Source organism: Notothenia coriiceps, unplaced genomic scaffold (assembly GCF_000735185.1).
Source record: "Notothenia coriiceps isolate Sejong01 unplaced genomic scaffold, NC01 NC01_scaffold00027531, whole genome shotgun sequence".
NCBI classification, from domain to species: domain Eukaryota; kingdom Metazoa; phylum Chordata; class Actinopteri; order Perciformes; family Nototheniidae; genus Notothenia; species Notothenia coriiceps.
In genome coordinates this window covers 186,987-206,000 of record NW_011360232.1, presented here as the reverse complement: position 1 = coordinate 206,000, position 19,014 = coordinate 186,987, and the positions used below count along the sequence as shown (strand labels likewise).

General features: G+C 40.0%; 1 protein-coding gene across 1 annotated transcript in view; it reads left to right on the top strand.

Annotated features, from left to right (window-relative positions):
• The first annotated feature begins 11,061 nt into the window (after positions 1 to 11,061).
• LOC104957651 (neprilysin-like) overlaps positions 11,062 to 19,014 on the top strand; it is a 49,462-nt gene continuing 41,509 nt past the window's right edge. Inside the window, exon 1 of the mRNA XM_010785295.1 lies at positions 11,062 to 11,339. Coding sequence (XP_010783597.1) covers positions 11,096 to 11,339 — 244 coding nt within the window. The 5' untranslated portion in view covers positions 11,062 to 11,095. The remainder of the gene's footprint in view (positions 11,340 to 19,014) is intronic.

Sequence of the window (19,014 nt, the reverse complement as noted above, 5' to 3'; positions counted from 1 at the left end):
TTCTGTTGTACACACCGACGTTAACACCAGCCCCGTCTGTGCGCACGGCGACCGGCTCTGTCGTCCAGTGATCGAAGCGTCTTCTGGAAATGCTTCACAAGTCCGCCGGTAGGCTACGGAAATGCGCCTGGTGAGACAAGTGACGGTACGCATTTCAGATGTTTGCCGCGCATGCGTACCCGCGTACCAGTTATGTGCACCCCTGATTATACTGCAGGTTATTAGTACAGTGTGAATTAAACTAACACAATGTATATCAAAGTCCTTGGTAGTATGACATTATGCACTTGAATGATCTTCTTATCAACTCTATTGAAAACTATAGCCGTAGGAAGAAGGCCAGATGCATTTATTGATTGATAAATATAATGATCTACTTTATTCCTAAGAGTTCAATGAGAAGATCAATACCACTCACATACTCACACACAAGCCATGTGCTTGTTACCTTAGCTTAGCATAAACAACACAGTAAGAAGTAGCAGCCAACAGGCTCTGTAGCAAAAATATGATTTATTCAAATGTAGTGTAAAGTTTCTGTGTGATTACAGGAAAGCATATGCTGGAATATTTTTTTAACTATCACTTTGGTGTTGCCATTCAACCAGCAAGGACTCCAGGAGGTCGCTAAAGCCTGCCACATGTCAGCTGTGGATTGTGTTCGCTACAGAAACAGCTATGCGATAGCTGATTATACCTGTTTGCAATCTTCGTGCTAAGCTAAGATAACCTTCTGCTGGATTAAATCTTTCAGTGAATGGACGAATATGATAGTTAAATTCATGTTCGCGTCTCAAAATTAGCATGAATTTAGCAAGCAGCATGTCAGATTATAGACCACCTCAATTTTAAGAAGCTTGACAAAATGTGTATTCTTCGAGAAACAAGGAATAACATAATGCACCTAAAAGCCCCTTAAAAAAATCGAACTGTGAATACACATTTGTGAAAATAAAACAGTATAATGGCACACTGGGACACTTCGGCACCAGTTCTGAACTTGTGTGAACTTTTTTCAGCTGCAATTGCATAACATGAGGCAGCTGAGAGATCTCTTGGGAAGTCTGTCAAATCTGACTGAATGGGGAGTTTAGTTCCCCAAAAACGCATTGTTAGAAAAGGCCATCTGTTGCTGGAAACTAGAGAAAGAGTTATAGTTGTTTTTTTTTACTATTCAACATTTTTTTCTCATATCAACAACTTTTACTAAATTGAGAAAATAAAGTATTCAGATTTGGACATTTTGGACACACGTTGAACATTAACATTAACACTGATGCATTTGATTAGATAGTTCAGTTTCTTCACTTATCTTGTTGTTCAGAGATAATCCAAAACCAATAACCCTTTGGAACATGTTTCTGTCGATAAGAACTGTTACTGATTGTTTGATCACTTTTTTGAATACCTTCTGCATCACTCACTAAATGTTCAACATTTGATTTCCCCTCAGAGAAAAATGAAGGCCTTCAGAATGAGACCAAAGAAAACACACAGTGCTTACCTGACTGCGTGCAGTCAGCTGTGGTGCAGATTTCTTCTACAGAGAAATGAAAAAGAAACAATTATTATTTGGCATTTTTGAAGTCATCAGTAAATATATTATATTATAACACTTTGCTTTACCTTTTAATGTATTACTTTATATACAAACCATATATCCCTAGACAACTTAGAAATGTTGCTTCCATTCTGTCAGGAAAATGTAAATGCTAAACTGTTAATCATATTCAGGCTGACATATACTGACACACACCTGTGAGCTGTCATGTCTTTATATATTAACACTGCTTCATTTGCTATAAGCAATGACAATCATGTGAACACATGTTCACACACAGGTACATAGATAGATAGAGTCATTAAACTCTCGAATTCTCCTGACAGAGAAGTGTAAACCTTTATCAAACACGAGATTGCAGAAGATAATAATAGCAAAACACACACACACACACACACACACACACATGCCAACTTAACCAGTTTTGCAAGTATTGTTGTAATTCATTAGATGGCTTTCATGACATGTGTTTCCTCTCTTGACCTGCTGAACTACCAATTGGTTACTTTGTCAATAATGAATCTGTAGATTGTTAAATAAGCTGTTTTTGTATTGTTACAGTATAGGAGATTGCATTTTGTATCATGTCACAGTGATCCGTAGTCCTTGGACTTATTAGTGAATAACAAATCCTAATGTTATGGAAGAGTGACTTTGGATCAGAAGTAGTTAAATACATTTGATATCCAACTCAATATATTAATGATTAAAAAATATGGGGTACTCATATTATAGGCTTGATCTGAATGAAACAGGTTTGATAATAAATAAATAAAGTTTTGTGGCGGTTTTCTGTTCGATTTCCCTTTGTCCATTATAAATGATCGGTTACACCATTCTTAATCAACACAAAGGTCTGAACTGTAAAATATAACAATGCTTTGAAGGTGCATATTGTTGTGTAAAAAGTCATTAGACCTAAAAGCAAACTCTAAAAAGGACCTTTGCACGCTGCATTCATCTTTCTGGCCCAGTGGTTGTACTTTTGCACTTTGATTTAAAAGCACACAACTCGAGTGTCTTCTATTCACCTGAACAAAGTACTGCTCTTAAATCATGCTCCTTCAAGCTTAACATTCAACTCCAGCTGGAAGTGACAGTCAGTGCATGTGCACAGCTTCTAAAGTCCTGAAAAATGCACTCAATATTGAAGTGAAGAAAAACTATTAAAACAAAGAATGTCCTATAAGCTGAACATCTTATCAACCTGAGTCTGTTATCCCCACTTATGTTTTCATATAAGTATATTTCACTCTCACTCTTTACTCTGTCCTTATTCAGCACTCACCAGTCTTCTGTGTTGCAAAAAGGATAATGAGGGCGACGATGACGATGAAGAGCAAGGAGACAATAGTAATGAGGCCGACCTCAAGGGAGGTCCAGCGAGGCTTCTTAGCCAGCTTGGGGGGGTTTGTCTCTGTCATTCTCAGGTCTCCTCCTTCAGCTGCCGGCTGTATCAACTCACCTGAGGAGAGGGGGAGAAACACAAAGCAAAATCAATGAGTCAACAAATGTAATGCCATTTATCAATGAAACATGGCAAACATTTGCTGGTGCAGCTTCCTTAATTAGAGAATGTGCTGCTTCTCTGTGTTTTTCCTTGTAAACTGAATAGTTTCAGTTTACAAGGACAAACATAGGTATTTTTGTAGGTACAGTATAGGACAAAACAATGTCATCTTGGGCTTTGCGAAATGTTTTTACAATTTTGCCATTTTATTTAATGATTAATGAACTGGTAGAAACATAAAGGGATATAATTATTGATAATGAAAATAAGCATTAGTTGCACCCGTAAACAGAAGAAAACAAGGAAAGTCACATGCATTATATTTAGTTCAAGTGTGAACTAAAAATGAACTAAAGAATCAAAGACTTGTCATGAAAACATGTATTTTCAATTGTATCAGCATCATTTAAAAATCCAATTCCCAAAATCAATTCATCATTGAAGCCATCAAGCAAACATTCCAAACATTTGCTGTTTGCAAATTCTCAAGATTGAAGATGTTATTACTTTGGCAACTTACTACTTTCAATCAAAATATAAAGATATGTCAACAGTGTTAATGTCTTCAGAATTATTAAGCGCAAGCTAAGGAAAAACAATACAATGATTGAGAGAAAGATAAAACACCCCTGACAGTCATAAGAAAACTTAAGAGAAAAAAAGACAAACCATAATATTGTATTTTTAACCATCTCAAAGAGAAAGGTGAGAACAATGGAAGTTCTTATATCGAGTGGCAGTTTGCTCGATAAAAAATAGAAAAAAGAAGAAGAAACACACTTCTGAAGAGTAGAAACCAAGAGAGACCTTTCCTCTGCTACTCACTGTTGTTTTCCTCTCTGGGGCCAAGTGAGAACTTCACAAAGCTCGTGTAACGACCAGTTAAGTCTATCTCTGAAGGCAATTCATCCTTATTCCCTCACCGAAGGCGCACACGCATAGACACACACTCACACAGTCACTTCACACACACACACACACACACACATCCACAGCCATGCTCTCACACACACTTTTACAAGCTGGTGTCATGAGGCAGATGGGTGGGTCTCTCTTTGGGCGTGCTGAGATGAGAGCGACACCCGAATAAAGGACAAAGTCTCTTAGCTTCCTTTGAAGAAAGCCACAGACACACCGACTATATGAATATAATAACAACAGTTCTGCTGAACCTCCAAATCCCCTATCATTCTGTTTCATGACCAAACAATAGCAGTAAAGAACACTCCCCCAGTTACAGTCATTATCCAGGCTGGTAATGCTGTATCACACCAACCACAGCTCCCAACAGGCTGCTTTCCCAACTCCACACTAACCCGACAGCATGCAGGACTTCACTCTGGGTCAAAAGATTTACTTTAGGACATGGTGGCCATGCATGTAATAGATATTATAGTTTGGGTTTGAAGCATGCAATTCAACAACAGGGATAAGGACAACTGACAATATGGGCAGAAAATGAGTGATTGAAGGCTGAAAACAGTAGAGGAGACAGTCGAACTTCCTGTCAACCTGCCTCTGACTGGCTGAGGGAACTTTGTGTCAACTTGTTGTTCTTCTTTTCTTTGTTGTCCGAGCAAACACATCACAGTGACAGCCGTCCTACAGCTCTAATAAAACCATGCATGCGTGTCAGCATTGGAGAAGTTGCATATTCATTTGCTCTAATCCTGACAGGTGGCATGCCAAGAAATGAAAATGCCTGTCAAATGTCTTGGAAATAGGGACATAAAGCCGGAGTGAAGGAATGTACAAAAATGAGTGAAAGAAAGGGAGGGGGGCGTAAAAACAGAGAGGGACACTGAGAGGTCCTAAATCATGTTAGAGTGAGCCGAGGCACGTTAGGTATGAATCTTAAGGAGCACGTACCTGCATCACTCACCCATAATGATAACTGTGTCTTTATATGCCTTGGTAGGATATAGGAATTGCACCTGTTTGTCAGGTCGTTCTCATTCCCTCTCAAAATTGCTTCTGGATGGATAAAGGAGTGTCTTAGTGTATATGTGATGATACCTTTAAGGATGTTTGCTCTGTTAGGGGGAAACACCTAATACTGTATGTGTGTGAGTTATTTTTAAGGTGAGCTGCCATTTCTGCTGCTGGAGTTACTGCTCTTGTTGCAGGAAGCAGTCACTGACTTTACTTTACGCATTGTGGCTCTGTTTTTTTTCCTGAATGGTTTGAAAGCTCTTTATCGTGTCTGTCAAGATTTATCTGAAACATAAACAGTCCCTAGTGAGACCTTGCTAACCTCTTCAAAATGAAACCCATCATTCACTGACACGCCCTGCACACACACAAGTAAACCAAGATTACTTGCACAAAGTCTTTTTTTTTAACAACCTACATTTGTGAAAGTCATGAACATGTCATGTAGGCCTACCTAATTTGAGGTTGAATAAGTACAGGAATGTGGCCTACTTTAACTTAAAATAACACCTTCTCTGTTTCGGCACAGGGTTGCACACAGGAAGCCAAAAGGTGCTTTGATTTTGCTGAAATAAAGTTCCAACTGGTTTTTCTGAGTATTAATCTATTAAGCATTACCCAATTGGAAAAAACCTTTTTGAGGCATAGTAAGGAATATAGCACCGCACTTAAAACACCACTAGTACACTTACATCCTATATGCAATGAACCAAAACCACAGAGTAAGTTTAGGAATTTCAGGAGTTTAAGACATTCATTAAAGTGTGTTTGCTGATAGGAACTCATGCAACTGAAACACATATTCAGCGCACACAGTGAGCAGGACCAAGTTAAATGCATGCCAGGTCCTCATCTCCTGTTGCACGTCGGGAATTCTGAAGGGGGTGGCATGATCAACTGGTGCATGCTGCCCCGTGTCACCCAGCCGGCACACGGGCACACGCAAATATAATGCAATCACGCGCACACATGCACGCAGAGGGAGACGCACACAGATGGCACAGCGTTATAATACGCGCTCTGGGTGCGTGAGCGACTTACCAGATGTGTCGGGAAATTTTCGGTCGATGATATATATTGGCATCACATCCGCTGATCCATTAAATCCACAAAGGGTGCGCGAAGAGCTGATCTGTTACACACTACCTATTTGATTCACCCTGGATTTCAACAAGGCGCAAACCGATCCTGCCTGTCTCTTCTTCTCCTTCCTTTGGCTTTCTATTCTAGGAGTGCACATTCACACAAAAACACACGCGCTCACGCAAAGACTCTTCACTATACAACTACCTACTATACTGTACCTCATATACCCAGAGAGGATCGCTGTATTGAAATGACCCATCAGATTCTTGCGCGGGCGCAATTGGTCAAGTGTGTGATCCACAGGGGGGAGATCCCATATTTATACAGCCTGTGACATACAGTATAGTGAGGCAGTGAAGCAGCTCTCTGAAGTTCCTCCGAGTCGTTACCTCCTCCGTCAGGGCGGACCCTTTCAGAGGCACTTGCTGTCAGTGGCACCTAAATAGCTCCAGCGCAGGTTCAGGTGAATACAGTAAGTAAGATAAGTGATGTGTTGTAGGGTTTATTTTTATTGCATTTACTAATAGAGCTTTTAATCAAAAGCACTTTGTAAGCAAGTGATTATAGCAACAACAAAAAAACAGGTTCTAGTGAATGTATGCTAGCTTCACTTATATTCAGAATGGCTAATGGTTAGTTTCAAACAGAGTCAATAAATAGTTTATTTGTATTTGGTCTTCTGATAAATAAGACATTCACACATCTTCAATTCACCATTGTTTTAAACTGCAGTCAGACCACTTCAATGTTTGCTAAATGTTGTCAAATACCACAGCTGTTGAACCAACAATGTTCTTGGGCCTTCCATGCTAAATGTAAGAGGTTCTCTCCAGCACCTTTGACTGTACACTAAAAACCTGCTTGCTCTGCGATCTTCATTACCACAAGTGGTTCGTGAACAAAGTATACATTTTTGTGTTTTATTGTGACATGGCTCACTATCGAGCCCCATAAAAAAACCTTTTACTTTGAGCCGCCTGTTTTAGAGCTATTACATGACATATGGCCTTTTGATCTGATGTAGAATAGCAAAGTTCATCAAAGGGTCAGTTACAGCGATTAACTATGCAAACACATTAGGGTTTTGGGTTTGAAATTGAAAACTACATTAAAGTGAGAAAAAAAAAAACGATGACTATCACTGCAGAGAAAAAATGTGTCATTGCTATCAGTGGCTTGTCAGAGTCATGGGGTTTGTCAAGCAGGGGTTACTGATGGTCACTCAGACCTTTAAGTACAGAATATTCCCCATTGGGCTTTTTGCCTTAATTAGCTATTACAGCTGAAGACAGATAGGAAAGGGGAGGACACTATATGCACATATAGATACAATAGAGACTTTGAATGTCTCAAAAATGATTAGGAAACTGCATTTATTTGAACTTATCTATGACTGCATCGAGGCCATCTCATGTGACCTTTAGACTTTATCCCTGCATTTGATTTCCTTACTGCTCTTGTCAATTTACTCAGAAATGGAAGATAAATGATTATATCCCTGTTTTAGTGCCATCCCATCATACCATCCATATTTAATTGCTTCTGATAAAGTAAAGCCAGATTCTCTTACAAAGACTGTCTAACTATAACTGTGATGATGAACCGACAGCAAGTTTCACAGCAGCAGCCTGTCGATGCATTGAAAAGATGTTCACATTTGCAGACAGTGCAACCTCTGTGATCATATTTTCCATCTTTTTGTTGTTCTGCTCTCCAAATAAAACCCCTTGCCCCTTCTCTCTTGTCCATTTGAGCTCCTTTCCCTGTCAGTAAACCCAGCATGTAATGGACTCCAGGAGAGGATTGGATTTTAATTGCACTGTGCTCAGGGGGACACAGGTATTAAACTGACTTGTGTTGCAAAAAAAATATACAGCACAAACACGGATACACAGGGACGCATGCAGTCTGCATTACTTTTGGTATTGTATTTCTCAATGAAACCGAGTGCCAAACCCACAGATTACGCATCAAGTACTAGCATGCACTTTGCGTCATTACATTTAGTTGGAAAACGCTGCCATTTGACATGAACCATGTGGTTTTAATTGTGCGTTTCTTGAAGGAGCAAAAATCTACACATTTGCTTAAGATTTGATGCATCATCAGAGTTTTGAGTGACAGCACTGTGGTTTTGCTATTAATTAACATCATAAGACATCTTTGTTATTCATGTCTCCCTCGACATGAATAATGTTTACCAGGGAATTGTTTCTGCAAGGCATCAGCACTATGACTAATAAGCAGTTCTGCAATTGGTCCACATATGCTGGTGAATCACAGAGACCAGTAGGTTCTCCAAATTCCAAGGAGTTGTTTTTCATCTGGGTCTTTGGTTGAATGAAGGTCACTCAGACTGCTTGTTCTATCAGCACCGTCCTTCAGGAACTGTCAGGGGAGTAACTCTCCTTTCAGCAACAGAGTGGCTGTCCAGTACTGTTCAAATATTGCTGTCAGAGCACATAAAACACACATACACACACAATCTAACCCCAAAGTACAGAAACACAACCACACAAGCAAGTACTCACACTTCACACACATTAATAGGCTCACTGCTGTCAGTTAGAGAGAGGGGCTTAACGTCAGAGGTTTGGCGGGTCATGAGGCAGCAAAAAGAGGAACAGAAAAGACGGACATAGAGATAAGAAGAGGAAAATGGTTAAAAGTGCCAACTTACCAAACATTTCCAGAGTGGCCCAGACCGTTCATGATTTTCTTTTTTTGCTTTTGACTGAATAACCGTGTGATAAAACATTAGCTATTTGTACACAGGGGAAAGTGTCACAAAATGAAAGGGCGTATGATCAAATGTTCTCTTTCCAGAAACATATACACACTCTTTGGGAAGACTCTGTATTAACCTTATTATCTGGAGATATATAATCACAAGTTTATGTCTAATCAGAACATGTCTGAATGTGCACACATATACAGGTTTTTCCACTTACATTCAAAAGGCATAAGTGGGACCAATTTCCGTTTTATTTTTTTCATCTTTCATTGTGTTAACCTGCGTCATTGCCTTTATGGTTATCCATTTGGAAGGTGCCAAGAAAAAACCCCAATTGAAGATTGATTTCCTATCATCAGTTACTATCCTCTTCACCTGCCCATACTTGCTTTACCACATTCAGTAAGTATTCATGGGAATCTGCTGATGTTGAAAGGAATCACAACCGACTTAGATAGTCTGTTTCAAGACCCCCCAATGAAGTTCATAAACATCTCATAAAATATCCTTAGTTCCACTCTGAGAACAAATTCTGGAACTAACTAAACACGTAAATGATTGGTACGATGCCGTTATCCTGCTCATGCTGTGCCACACACTTTGCTCTTGAAATGTCTCTTTGTGTCTTTTAAAATACACCAAATGGCCTCTGCTTTTATCTTGTGCATGTCTGTCCATGTTGAACTCATTCAGATGCCGAGGACAATAGTAAAGCATAAAGTTTTTCATGTCATGTCTGTACACCCAGATGCTGCATGTATTGCAGAATATGAATATTTTATTCCATCATAAGTCTATTTAAAAACCACCCTCGTGATGTTTTTCACATGGATCAGAGGACTATGAACAATGTGAAAGGGGTCACCTGTAGTAATGAAAACACACAACATTATCACCCACTCAACTCTAAGAGCGTATTAGCATTTTTTCCGTTTACTGTATTAGATTTAACGCCATCAGTCTTTCAGTTCACTCTCAAACTCTAATAAACATTTTCTAGCATCAGCAAGCAGCCTTGTGTTAAGAGCTCTGATAAATCCACTATAGGCTACATGGCCAGCACCAAACAGCTGATAGACAAGGATTGTGAATTAGCAACTAAAAAGCCAAATATGTACGTTAGAGGTTGGAAAGGACCAAAGAAGAGCAAATAATGAACTTCAGGTTGCCAGAAATTCTAAATGAATGCTTAGTTGCTCTGTACATGCTGAATTTGGGAATGAGAAAATACTTACTAACTCATTATCAGTGTTGGGACTAACGCAACTACTTGTTGTGGTAACTAATAACGTTAATAGTTACCTATTCCCATTAAGTAACGCCGTTATAGTTACTGTGATTTAAATGGGTGCGTTACTGCGTTACATTATGTGATCCAACTGAACCGAATCTCCCTGCGGATGTAATTTACAGTTGAATACAGCGATGTCCTCTCACAGTACCATGGAAAAGTGAAAGTAACCAGAGAGGAGTAATGATTGGTTAACGCGGGGTAACATTTCAGGGTAAGCCAATCAGAGACAGAGTTGGGCGGGTCTTGCCTTATGGGGAAAATACACACACAAACACTTGCTAATGCTAACCATGGATGTATGCTAACATACACACACACGGCAACGCTCACCACCACACACACGCACACAATGGCAGATGCAAGTATCAGCGAGAGCAGCAGCGCATTTACAACTTGGAGATATAACCTCTATTTTCAATTTGTGGGGATAAAGGACGCAAAAAATATTACGGTCAAATGTAAACTGTGTGCAGGACAGAAAGCATTGTCCACTTGATTGTTGAGGCTACAATAAAGATGCCTGTCAAAATGTCTAAACATATCATTTGTGTTTTATTGTTCCACTACATTTAATAATGATAATTGCTACAATNCAGAAGTTGTGGACAATTCTGACGTTAACACCAGCCCCGTCTGTGCGCACGGCGACCGGCTCTGTCGTCCAGTGATCGAAGCGTCTTCTGGAAATGCTTGAAGCATTTCCAGAAGACGCTTCGATCACTGGACGACAGAGCCGGTCGCCGTGCGCACAGACGGGGCTGGTGTTAACGTCAGAATTGTCCACAACTTCTGGCGCGAGTTCCACGCGAGTGCCCCACTAGCGCCCACCCCTCCCCCATCAACGTTCAATTACCACACCCCCAGCCACACCCCCCCACGTCAACGATCGTGAAATAGAGGGACCGAACACAGAACTTTGCGTGGGCAGCCCTGAGTACCAAACATTGTCTCCTGGACTGTTAACTCACTAAGAAAGTTATGTGCACCCCTGAGTATAATATAGTTTCTGTCAGAAACTATTTTCTCCAGTTCCTCATATGTTTTCACTCTGTCCAAGCAGCGTCTCGCCTAATTGAGAACATGGATGCTAACGTGAACCCTTGTGACAACTTCTATGAGTATGCCTGTGGAGGCTGGCTGAAAAAGAACATCATCCCTGAGACCAGCTCTAGATACAGTACCTTTGACATCCTACGAGTCGAACTGGAGGTCATTCTTAAAGGTCAGACACCTACACACACCCACACAAACAAACAAAGACCAACATTAAGGGAGACAAACATATGGACACCTATAGTGTGTCTGTTTTCAGTAGAGTAATTGTACTTTATTTACTCCATGATTAAGACTTGTTAAGCAAACTAGAAGGGTAAGTCATTTTCAATCCACATGCTTCATAAGAGGACTTGATTCAGTTGTTTGAGAATGCGAGCTAAAGAGAACTGTACTTTAGGGACTGCAGCTCTATAGATATCACAGATGCCATGGGAGTTTGACTTCAGTCACACTTTGTGAGGGGAGAGTTTGTCAACATGAGCTGGCATCATAAGTGTGTGTGTGTGTGTGTGTGTGTGTGTGTGTGTGTGTGTGTGTGTGTGTGTGTATTGGGACATTGCATCAGACGGTTTTCTGAAGACGTCAACACAAGGCAGTGAGAAAAATCTTAATTGCAAGTGTGCGTGTCTCAGGTGTTTTGCCAGCTTTTAGCAAGGATTAGAGAGTCCTTGTGGTATAGTTGATACAGTGAGGGTCAAGTTACACCACGTATGTGTGTGAGCGCTTGTGGATTTGTGTGTTAGGGTCTGTACGTCACCTCAAGTTGTCTTTGAGAAGGCCATTTGTGTCCTGAACAGAGGTTGCTAAATGTTCAAGGGGCACACACTTTCCATGGACAAACAACCCTCTTCATCTACCATACATCTTCTATTTATATGCCAGTTAATTTCACTATAACAACGACAGTACAGATTGGCTGCAGAAGAAAATAAATGATTCCAAGAGGCGAGAAAGACTGATCCTGAGTGGGACAGAACAACTAGAGTTTAAAGTGCAGCTTGTCTTGTGGACTCAGATCATTTTCACCAGGGTTGAGCACTTTGTCTTTCCTGTCTTGATGGAAAAACACACTGCCTAATACCCTGTCTTACTATCTGACCCTGTGATAATGTGCACATTTTCTTTAATAAAGATAAACCTACAAATTGGTAACGGCCAGATTGATTTATTAAATCCAATATCAAAAGTGCCTGATTTTTTTTGTCCTTCATTGTTTGAAATTAGCCTATTATGAGTCTCTTAAGTCAAGACAATTCTAACCCTTTTCTCAAACATAAGATTTCTCTTCTCGTTAGGACAGATCTCACTGTCCTCACTTTAATTTAACTTCTTCATATATTTGTACAGCTCAATATAACATGTATTAGAGTTTAAAGATTACTTGTAATGTAGTCATTTCTATATCCTTTACCTCAAGGGTGTTTGTAGTGTGTTTTTAAAATAACTATAACAGTGTGTGATACAAAATACTGGTTCTTATTCCTTTACAATTATTTACTTGAACAAGAGATTTGTTTTTAGAGATGTATAATTGAATATCTAACAAGCAGGGCATATTATCATAGATTTGTAGGAAAAGCATTTAGGAAAAATTATGCATGTTAACTTTCTGTTAGTTTTACATTGCTAACAACTTTCCACTCTCTTCTCCTCTTCTCCATGGCTTAACACCCATAAACATCACACACGGGGGAAAAGGAAAACAAACATTGCTCAACAAGGGCTCATTTTTGACATTTTGTTACTGTATGTGAGTGTACGTACATAACATGTATTTGTGTAAGTGTGTGGCGTCATTTCACACTTTGTTACATTTATTTTTGACTGCCTCTGAACATATTCAGTCGAGTTCCCACTGTGATATTTGCTGCCTGTCTGAAAGCAGACATAGAGGAAAAATACGCTTTTGCAACTAATGATGAGGTGCTGGCAAAAGTGCAAAGGTTGAGGTTTCAGAATCGCTGACTTGAACTGCTCTAAATGCTGCATTTACAGTAGAAAGCAATGGAGCAGCCAAGAACTGGTCTTAATCATTCAACAGCTTAAATCCCCACTAACCGTCAGTGCTGTGCTCGTTCCTTCATGGTGTCTGGCTTACTGGTCGGAGATTGAATGTCTTCGTCTTTACTTTCTACACATATTTTCAGGTTTACTCTGTCTGTGTGAAATAAATACAAAGAGTGCACTGTGCATTTAAGATCATAGATATTCCCAAAGAATGTGTGCATCCTGTTTTCTTGAACACTTGCAGTGGAACTGAAAACCTCCTAGCTGTCAGAATTTATATTTTTCTTAGTGACTTATGCCTCGGCAGTCATAGGCCTTGGCAGAGTTGTGACCTCTACTGTGGAGGTGACATCAAACATGCAACCTCCGATCCCGGGACTGGCTGCTGTGTCCTGCTTGGACACCACCGCCTGCTGTTGGACGAATCCTTTTTCCTGTCAACAACTGCAGGGGCACGAACACACCTGGACACTGCAGCGCTCTAGGCTGCATGACAGCAATAAAACAGGCTCTGCGAGTGTGTATGTGTGTGAAAAGCTGTGTAGATTTGTGGCTGCTTGTAAATACCTTGAATTGTTGGCTGCTGCTATAAAAGGCCATAAATGATTCATAATGAGGATCTGCACTGTGATTGTGGCCACAGCTCAGTGTGTATGTGTGTGAGCGCGCCTGTCTGAGTTAGTTTTTTCACCTCACCCTAGTGAGGTGAGGCATACTGTGCAATAATATGCCTAATTGACCGTGAGTGTTTTAATTACAAATAAGCTTGTGTCAGGAAGAGGAAAGGGACAACAGACGGAAGAGGGTGATATAAATCATTTTCACCCAAACTAACAAAAATGGCAGAATATATCTGGTGGAATTACAATGAATGGCATTACTGTAGTAGGGTGATAAAAGACAAGTCAGATGAGATACACATGAGCTACAGGGATTCGGGTAACATAGAGTAGAACTGTGTAGCCAGAGGATGATGCTATATTGAGAAAAGCTTTGAGGATTGGTCAGGAAATGTGAAACAGTATGTGGTAGTCATCTCCAAGCTAAGCTCTATGATGCGTGCATCCATCTGGGCTGGAGCATGTACGTGAGTGCACTGCTACATTTCTGTATCACACAAAGCGTACTTGCATGACTCCAGGTCTAAATCGTTCAGAGAAGATATGACTTGAAGCCTACAACACAGAAACCAGCTTATGTTAATTATGAAATTTGACATGAAGTATCAAAGCATGCTGCTAACAGCCAGAGACTGGATGTCTCTGTTTTTCATGTGATAACAATAACCGAGACATAGGTTATGTCAAACAATATGGACTGCAATAAGACGTGTGAGATAAACGGTGCGTTCATATGACCTTTGTGATTTAAAAATTCCAGTCAGGACCATTGCACAACACCGTTAATTCTGTACTTCTCATAAACATATCAAATAAAGATAGCAGACCAGATGTCACTGGCCAAGTAAAGCAATATGAATACTAATGCAGTTATTCTTGGCCAACTAAAATATTGTGACACAAAAATCCTGAATTGAATATGTTTTTGCCAGCGAGGATATGAATAACAGGAAAGAGTTTAGACTTCCACTAAGGTGAAACCTCAGCACTGTGAGCTGTTTCTCAGCCAACTCTGTGCTGGGTATGTGACATAACTTTATTTATGAAGTAAGACAAGCCAAGGGGCATTACTTTTACTGACAACATGTTACTGAGGGGAGAAATCAGGATTTCACCAAAATCAAAGGTATTAATATGATGGAGCATAAACACTACTTTGGCTAGAACTGGATAACTGTTTTAAGCAACCACTTTAATGATTTGATCTATTTAAATATAAACACCATAGTTTCAAAGTTAGATGAATACAGTAAATGCAATGACAGATGTTTGTATCTAAATGAACCTTGGAAAGTGTAACTACCTTCTTTCCTACATTTTAATATAGACAGGTAATGCTTTTGATCAAATACCTAGATTTTAACTTACTATACTCCCGGAGCCGTTGAAAATCTAGATCATTTCTCTCATTGCGCAACTCCTAAACAACACGAATACCAAAAAAACCTTGTGTTGCAAACACAACCTATAATTCCATAAACCTTTAATCCAAGTACTTCAACAAACCTTTGCATTTCTAAGAACTTCACCAAAGCACTTATGTGCTGTTGTACTGGTTTGAATGACTTCTTAAACTTGATCTATGTTCTTTTATGTGTTTCCTTACAATTGCCGCTGCGACAATTTAAAGCAATGACTATAAAATAAGTATTTTATCTTAAAATAGCACACACAGAACAAACTCGTTTTTTGGTACTGATTGAGACTCACTCTCATAAAGTGTCAGCTCATTTTATTTTCAACTTTGTTCACAGCTTCTGTGAGTATGGTAATGATGCCCTGAATAAATGTTTCATAATGATAAACTGCAAGCGGAATTCTCCCTCAAAACACTGCAATGGGAATGCCAGTTGGAACGACAGTCAGTCAAGGATAAAATGGCAATGCAAAGAGAAGAAAGAACATTCAAATTCTGTATCATACTGAGTGGTTCGGCTGAAATTTCAAACAAACATCAGGTGGCAGAAAATCCATTCTCAAATAAATCCAAACGTGCACAAATATGGGGTGAGAGAGAGTGTGTGTGTGTGACAGAGAGAGGGTAAGCCTTTGCTGTGGTTCAACATTAGCACCAGGTAGTCAGTAATCCAATCATAAACACATACTCTGTGCCCTTTTGCAGGAAGCACCCCATGAAGGGTCTCTATCTCAGGATTCATTAAGATTAAATGAGCACATAAATAGTGCACACACGATAATGAGAAAACAGGAGGATTAGACAAATGAAAGGGTAGAAAGAGGCTGAAAGGCAGCCTTGTAAAGAGTTAAACAAGCAGAAATACAGAAAATAATCGTCTCAGATCATTGACCAAATAAAAATAATTAATATAGATTAGTGTGAATTAAATGTATTATACTGGAGCTGCTGAGTTAAATGAGACTGGACTTTCCATAAATCATGCAATAACAGAGCAGGTTTTTAAGACAAGATGAACTACTGTGACATTCACAAAAATTGAAGATTAAAGAAAGGGATAAACGTTGTTTAAAATATGCTTTGTTTAACTTTCTTTATGATTGGCCCTGTCAGTAAGTCCTAAACATTACAAAGAAAGACAGTCATCCTTATCTTTTGATCCTTACTCACTCACAGTGACATGACGGATGGACTCAGGGGAGATGAGCAGGCAGTTGACTTTGTATTTTCAAGATCCATCCTCTTTCCTTCATTGATCTTTGCATTGCAGTTAGATGTGCAGTATGAACAGTATGGTGGTGTTTGATCCCTATGCAACATTTACAAGAGATTGCCTTATAAGTGACAGGCTGAAGCCATGAGTTGTGTGATGGTTTATTCATCAATCCAATGAGCATATTTCCTAAAACTAAGCCTAACTATCATTCCAAGTTGGATTACCTTCATATATAAAATGTAGTTTCAATGATGTGAACTGTGGCATTGTTTATTTTGGCTCATTGTATTGCGAAAGTGGCAGGATTAGTTTCAGCAGTTGGGTTGGACATAGCCTACTTTGTTTGCTTCATGGTTTGTGTGGCAAGCTGAAAAGCCCCATGCAGATATACCTTAATCCTCCACTTTATATTTGTATTCTGTGAGGAATAAGGGACCTAAGGTAATTGATAGACTGATGATGACTAATAGACTCATTGTACTGGAGAAACCATGGTTTACACAGCTTTACTCAGAGGGTTTCAACAACTAAAGGCTTTGTGATTGACTTGATTTGATGCTTAGCTATGAGATATCTATGATTTGTCTATTGCTCGAAAAAGTATTAATCTGAGGGATGGACTAATACTTAAATGAAACTGCACACATCAGACAAATGTTTAGCAATGTTAGAGCTCTCAATCATCAACCCTCAAAATCGATTATATTAAATGAACAATTACATTACATTGCATTTAGCTGACGCTTTTATCCAAAGCGACTTACAATAAGTGCATTCGACCAAGAATATACAAACTTGAAGAAAACAGAATCATATAAGTACATTAGGTTTCATAGAGCCAAAACATTTCAAGTGCTACTCAACTGGCTTTAGATAAGCCAGTCCTTTATTAGTATATAAGTGCTTGGTTACTAATTCTATCGCTTGAAGTGGAGTCGGAAGAGATGAGTTTTCAGTCTGCGCCGGAAGATGTGTAAGCTTTCTGCTGTCCTGATTTCAATGGGGAGCTCATTCCACAATTTTGGAGCCAGGATAGCAAACCTACGTGTTTTTGCTGATGGGAACTTGGGTCCCCCTCGCAGTGCGGGTGCAGCAAGCCGTTTGGCTGATGCAGAGCGGAGTGCACATGCTGGGGTCTACGGTTTAACCATGTCCTGGATGTAGGAAGGGCCAGATCCATTCACTGCATGGTACGCTAGTACCAGTGTCTTGAAGTGGATTCTAGCAGTTACTGGAAGCCAGTGAAGGGAGCGGAGGAGCGGCGTGGTTTGGGAGAATTTAGGAAGGTTGAAGACCAGATGAGCCACTGCATTCTGGATGAGCTGCAGAGGTCGGATGGCACATGCAGGTAGACCAGCCAGGAGGGAGTTGCAGTAGTCTAGGCGTGAGATGACGAGAGCCTGGACCAGAACCTGCGTCGCTTTCTGGGTCAGGTGGGGACGTATCCTCCTGATGTTGTAAAGAGTGTATCTGCAGCAGCGGGTTGTAACAGCAATGTTTGCAGTGAAGGACAGTTTGTTATCTAGGATCACACCCAGATTCCTTGCATTCTGAGTCGGGGAAACAACAGAAGGGCCGATGTTGATTGTTAGGTCAAGAGTGGGACAATCTTTTCCAGGAAGAAAAAGCAGTTCAGTCTTGTCAAGGTTGAGCTTGAGGTGGTGAGCAGACATCCACTGAGAGATGTCTGCTAGACAAGCAGAGATGCGTGCGACGACCTGGGTTTCAGAACGGGGAAAAGACAGAATTAATTTGGTGTCGTCAGCGTAGCAGTGGTATGAAAAACCATGCGGGCTAATGACTGATCCGAGCGAGTTTGTGTACAGAGAGAAGAGGAGGGGACCAAGGACAGAGCCCTGAGGGACCCCTGTAGTTAATTGACAAGGGTCGGACTCTGACCCTCTCCAAGTTACACTGTAGGTGCGGTCTTTGAGGTATGAGGTGAGGAGGGAAAGTGCAGAGCCTGAAACTCCAAGTTCTTGGAGAGTGCAACGGAGGATCTGATGGTTCACCGTGTTGAATGCAGCAGACAGGTCCAAAAGGATGATGACAGAACAATAATAATGAACACAGGACACACCTTGCACACACAATCAAATGCAACAATATGTGATACAAATGTAAATGAAAATAGATTTAAATTGCATATTTACATTTAAAAAGCTACTGCCTGCTTTAATAAAATTTCAACAGCCCATTTAGCCTCTAAATTACCATAAACAACATCCATAGCAATCACAAAGTCTACAATTCACATACATTTTGCATTTAAAGGAAGTTAATCACATGCACTTAGATTTAAGAGATATACAAGGTCCCTTATTCATGATGCTGCCCCCCATAAACCAAATAGACACATCATAAATCCAACATTGCAAATACTTTTCCAAATGAGCAGCTGCATACAGTTTATTTTCACATGGAGAAAAAAGTTGAACCTTTAATGTACCTATACTGATCCTTAAGCTAAAACGGACCTATAATGTATGTAACCAAGCAGCGCTGTGTCATGGAGTTATGAGCAGGTGTTAAGGATTACAAGGGATCACACCAAGACGCTTCTATTTCCCTCCGTACTCTG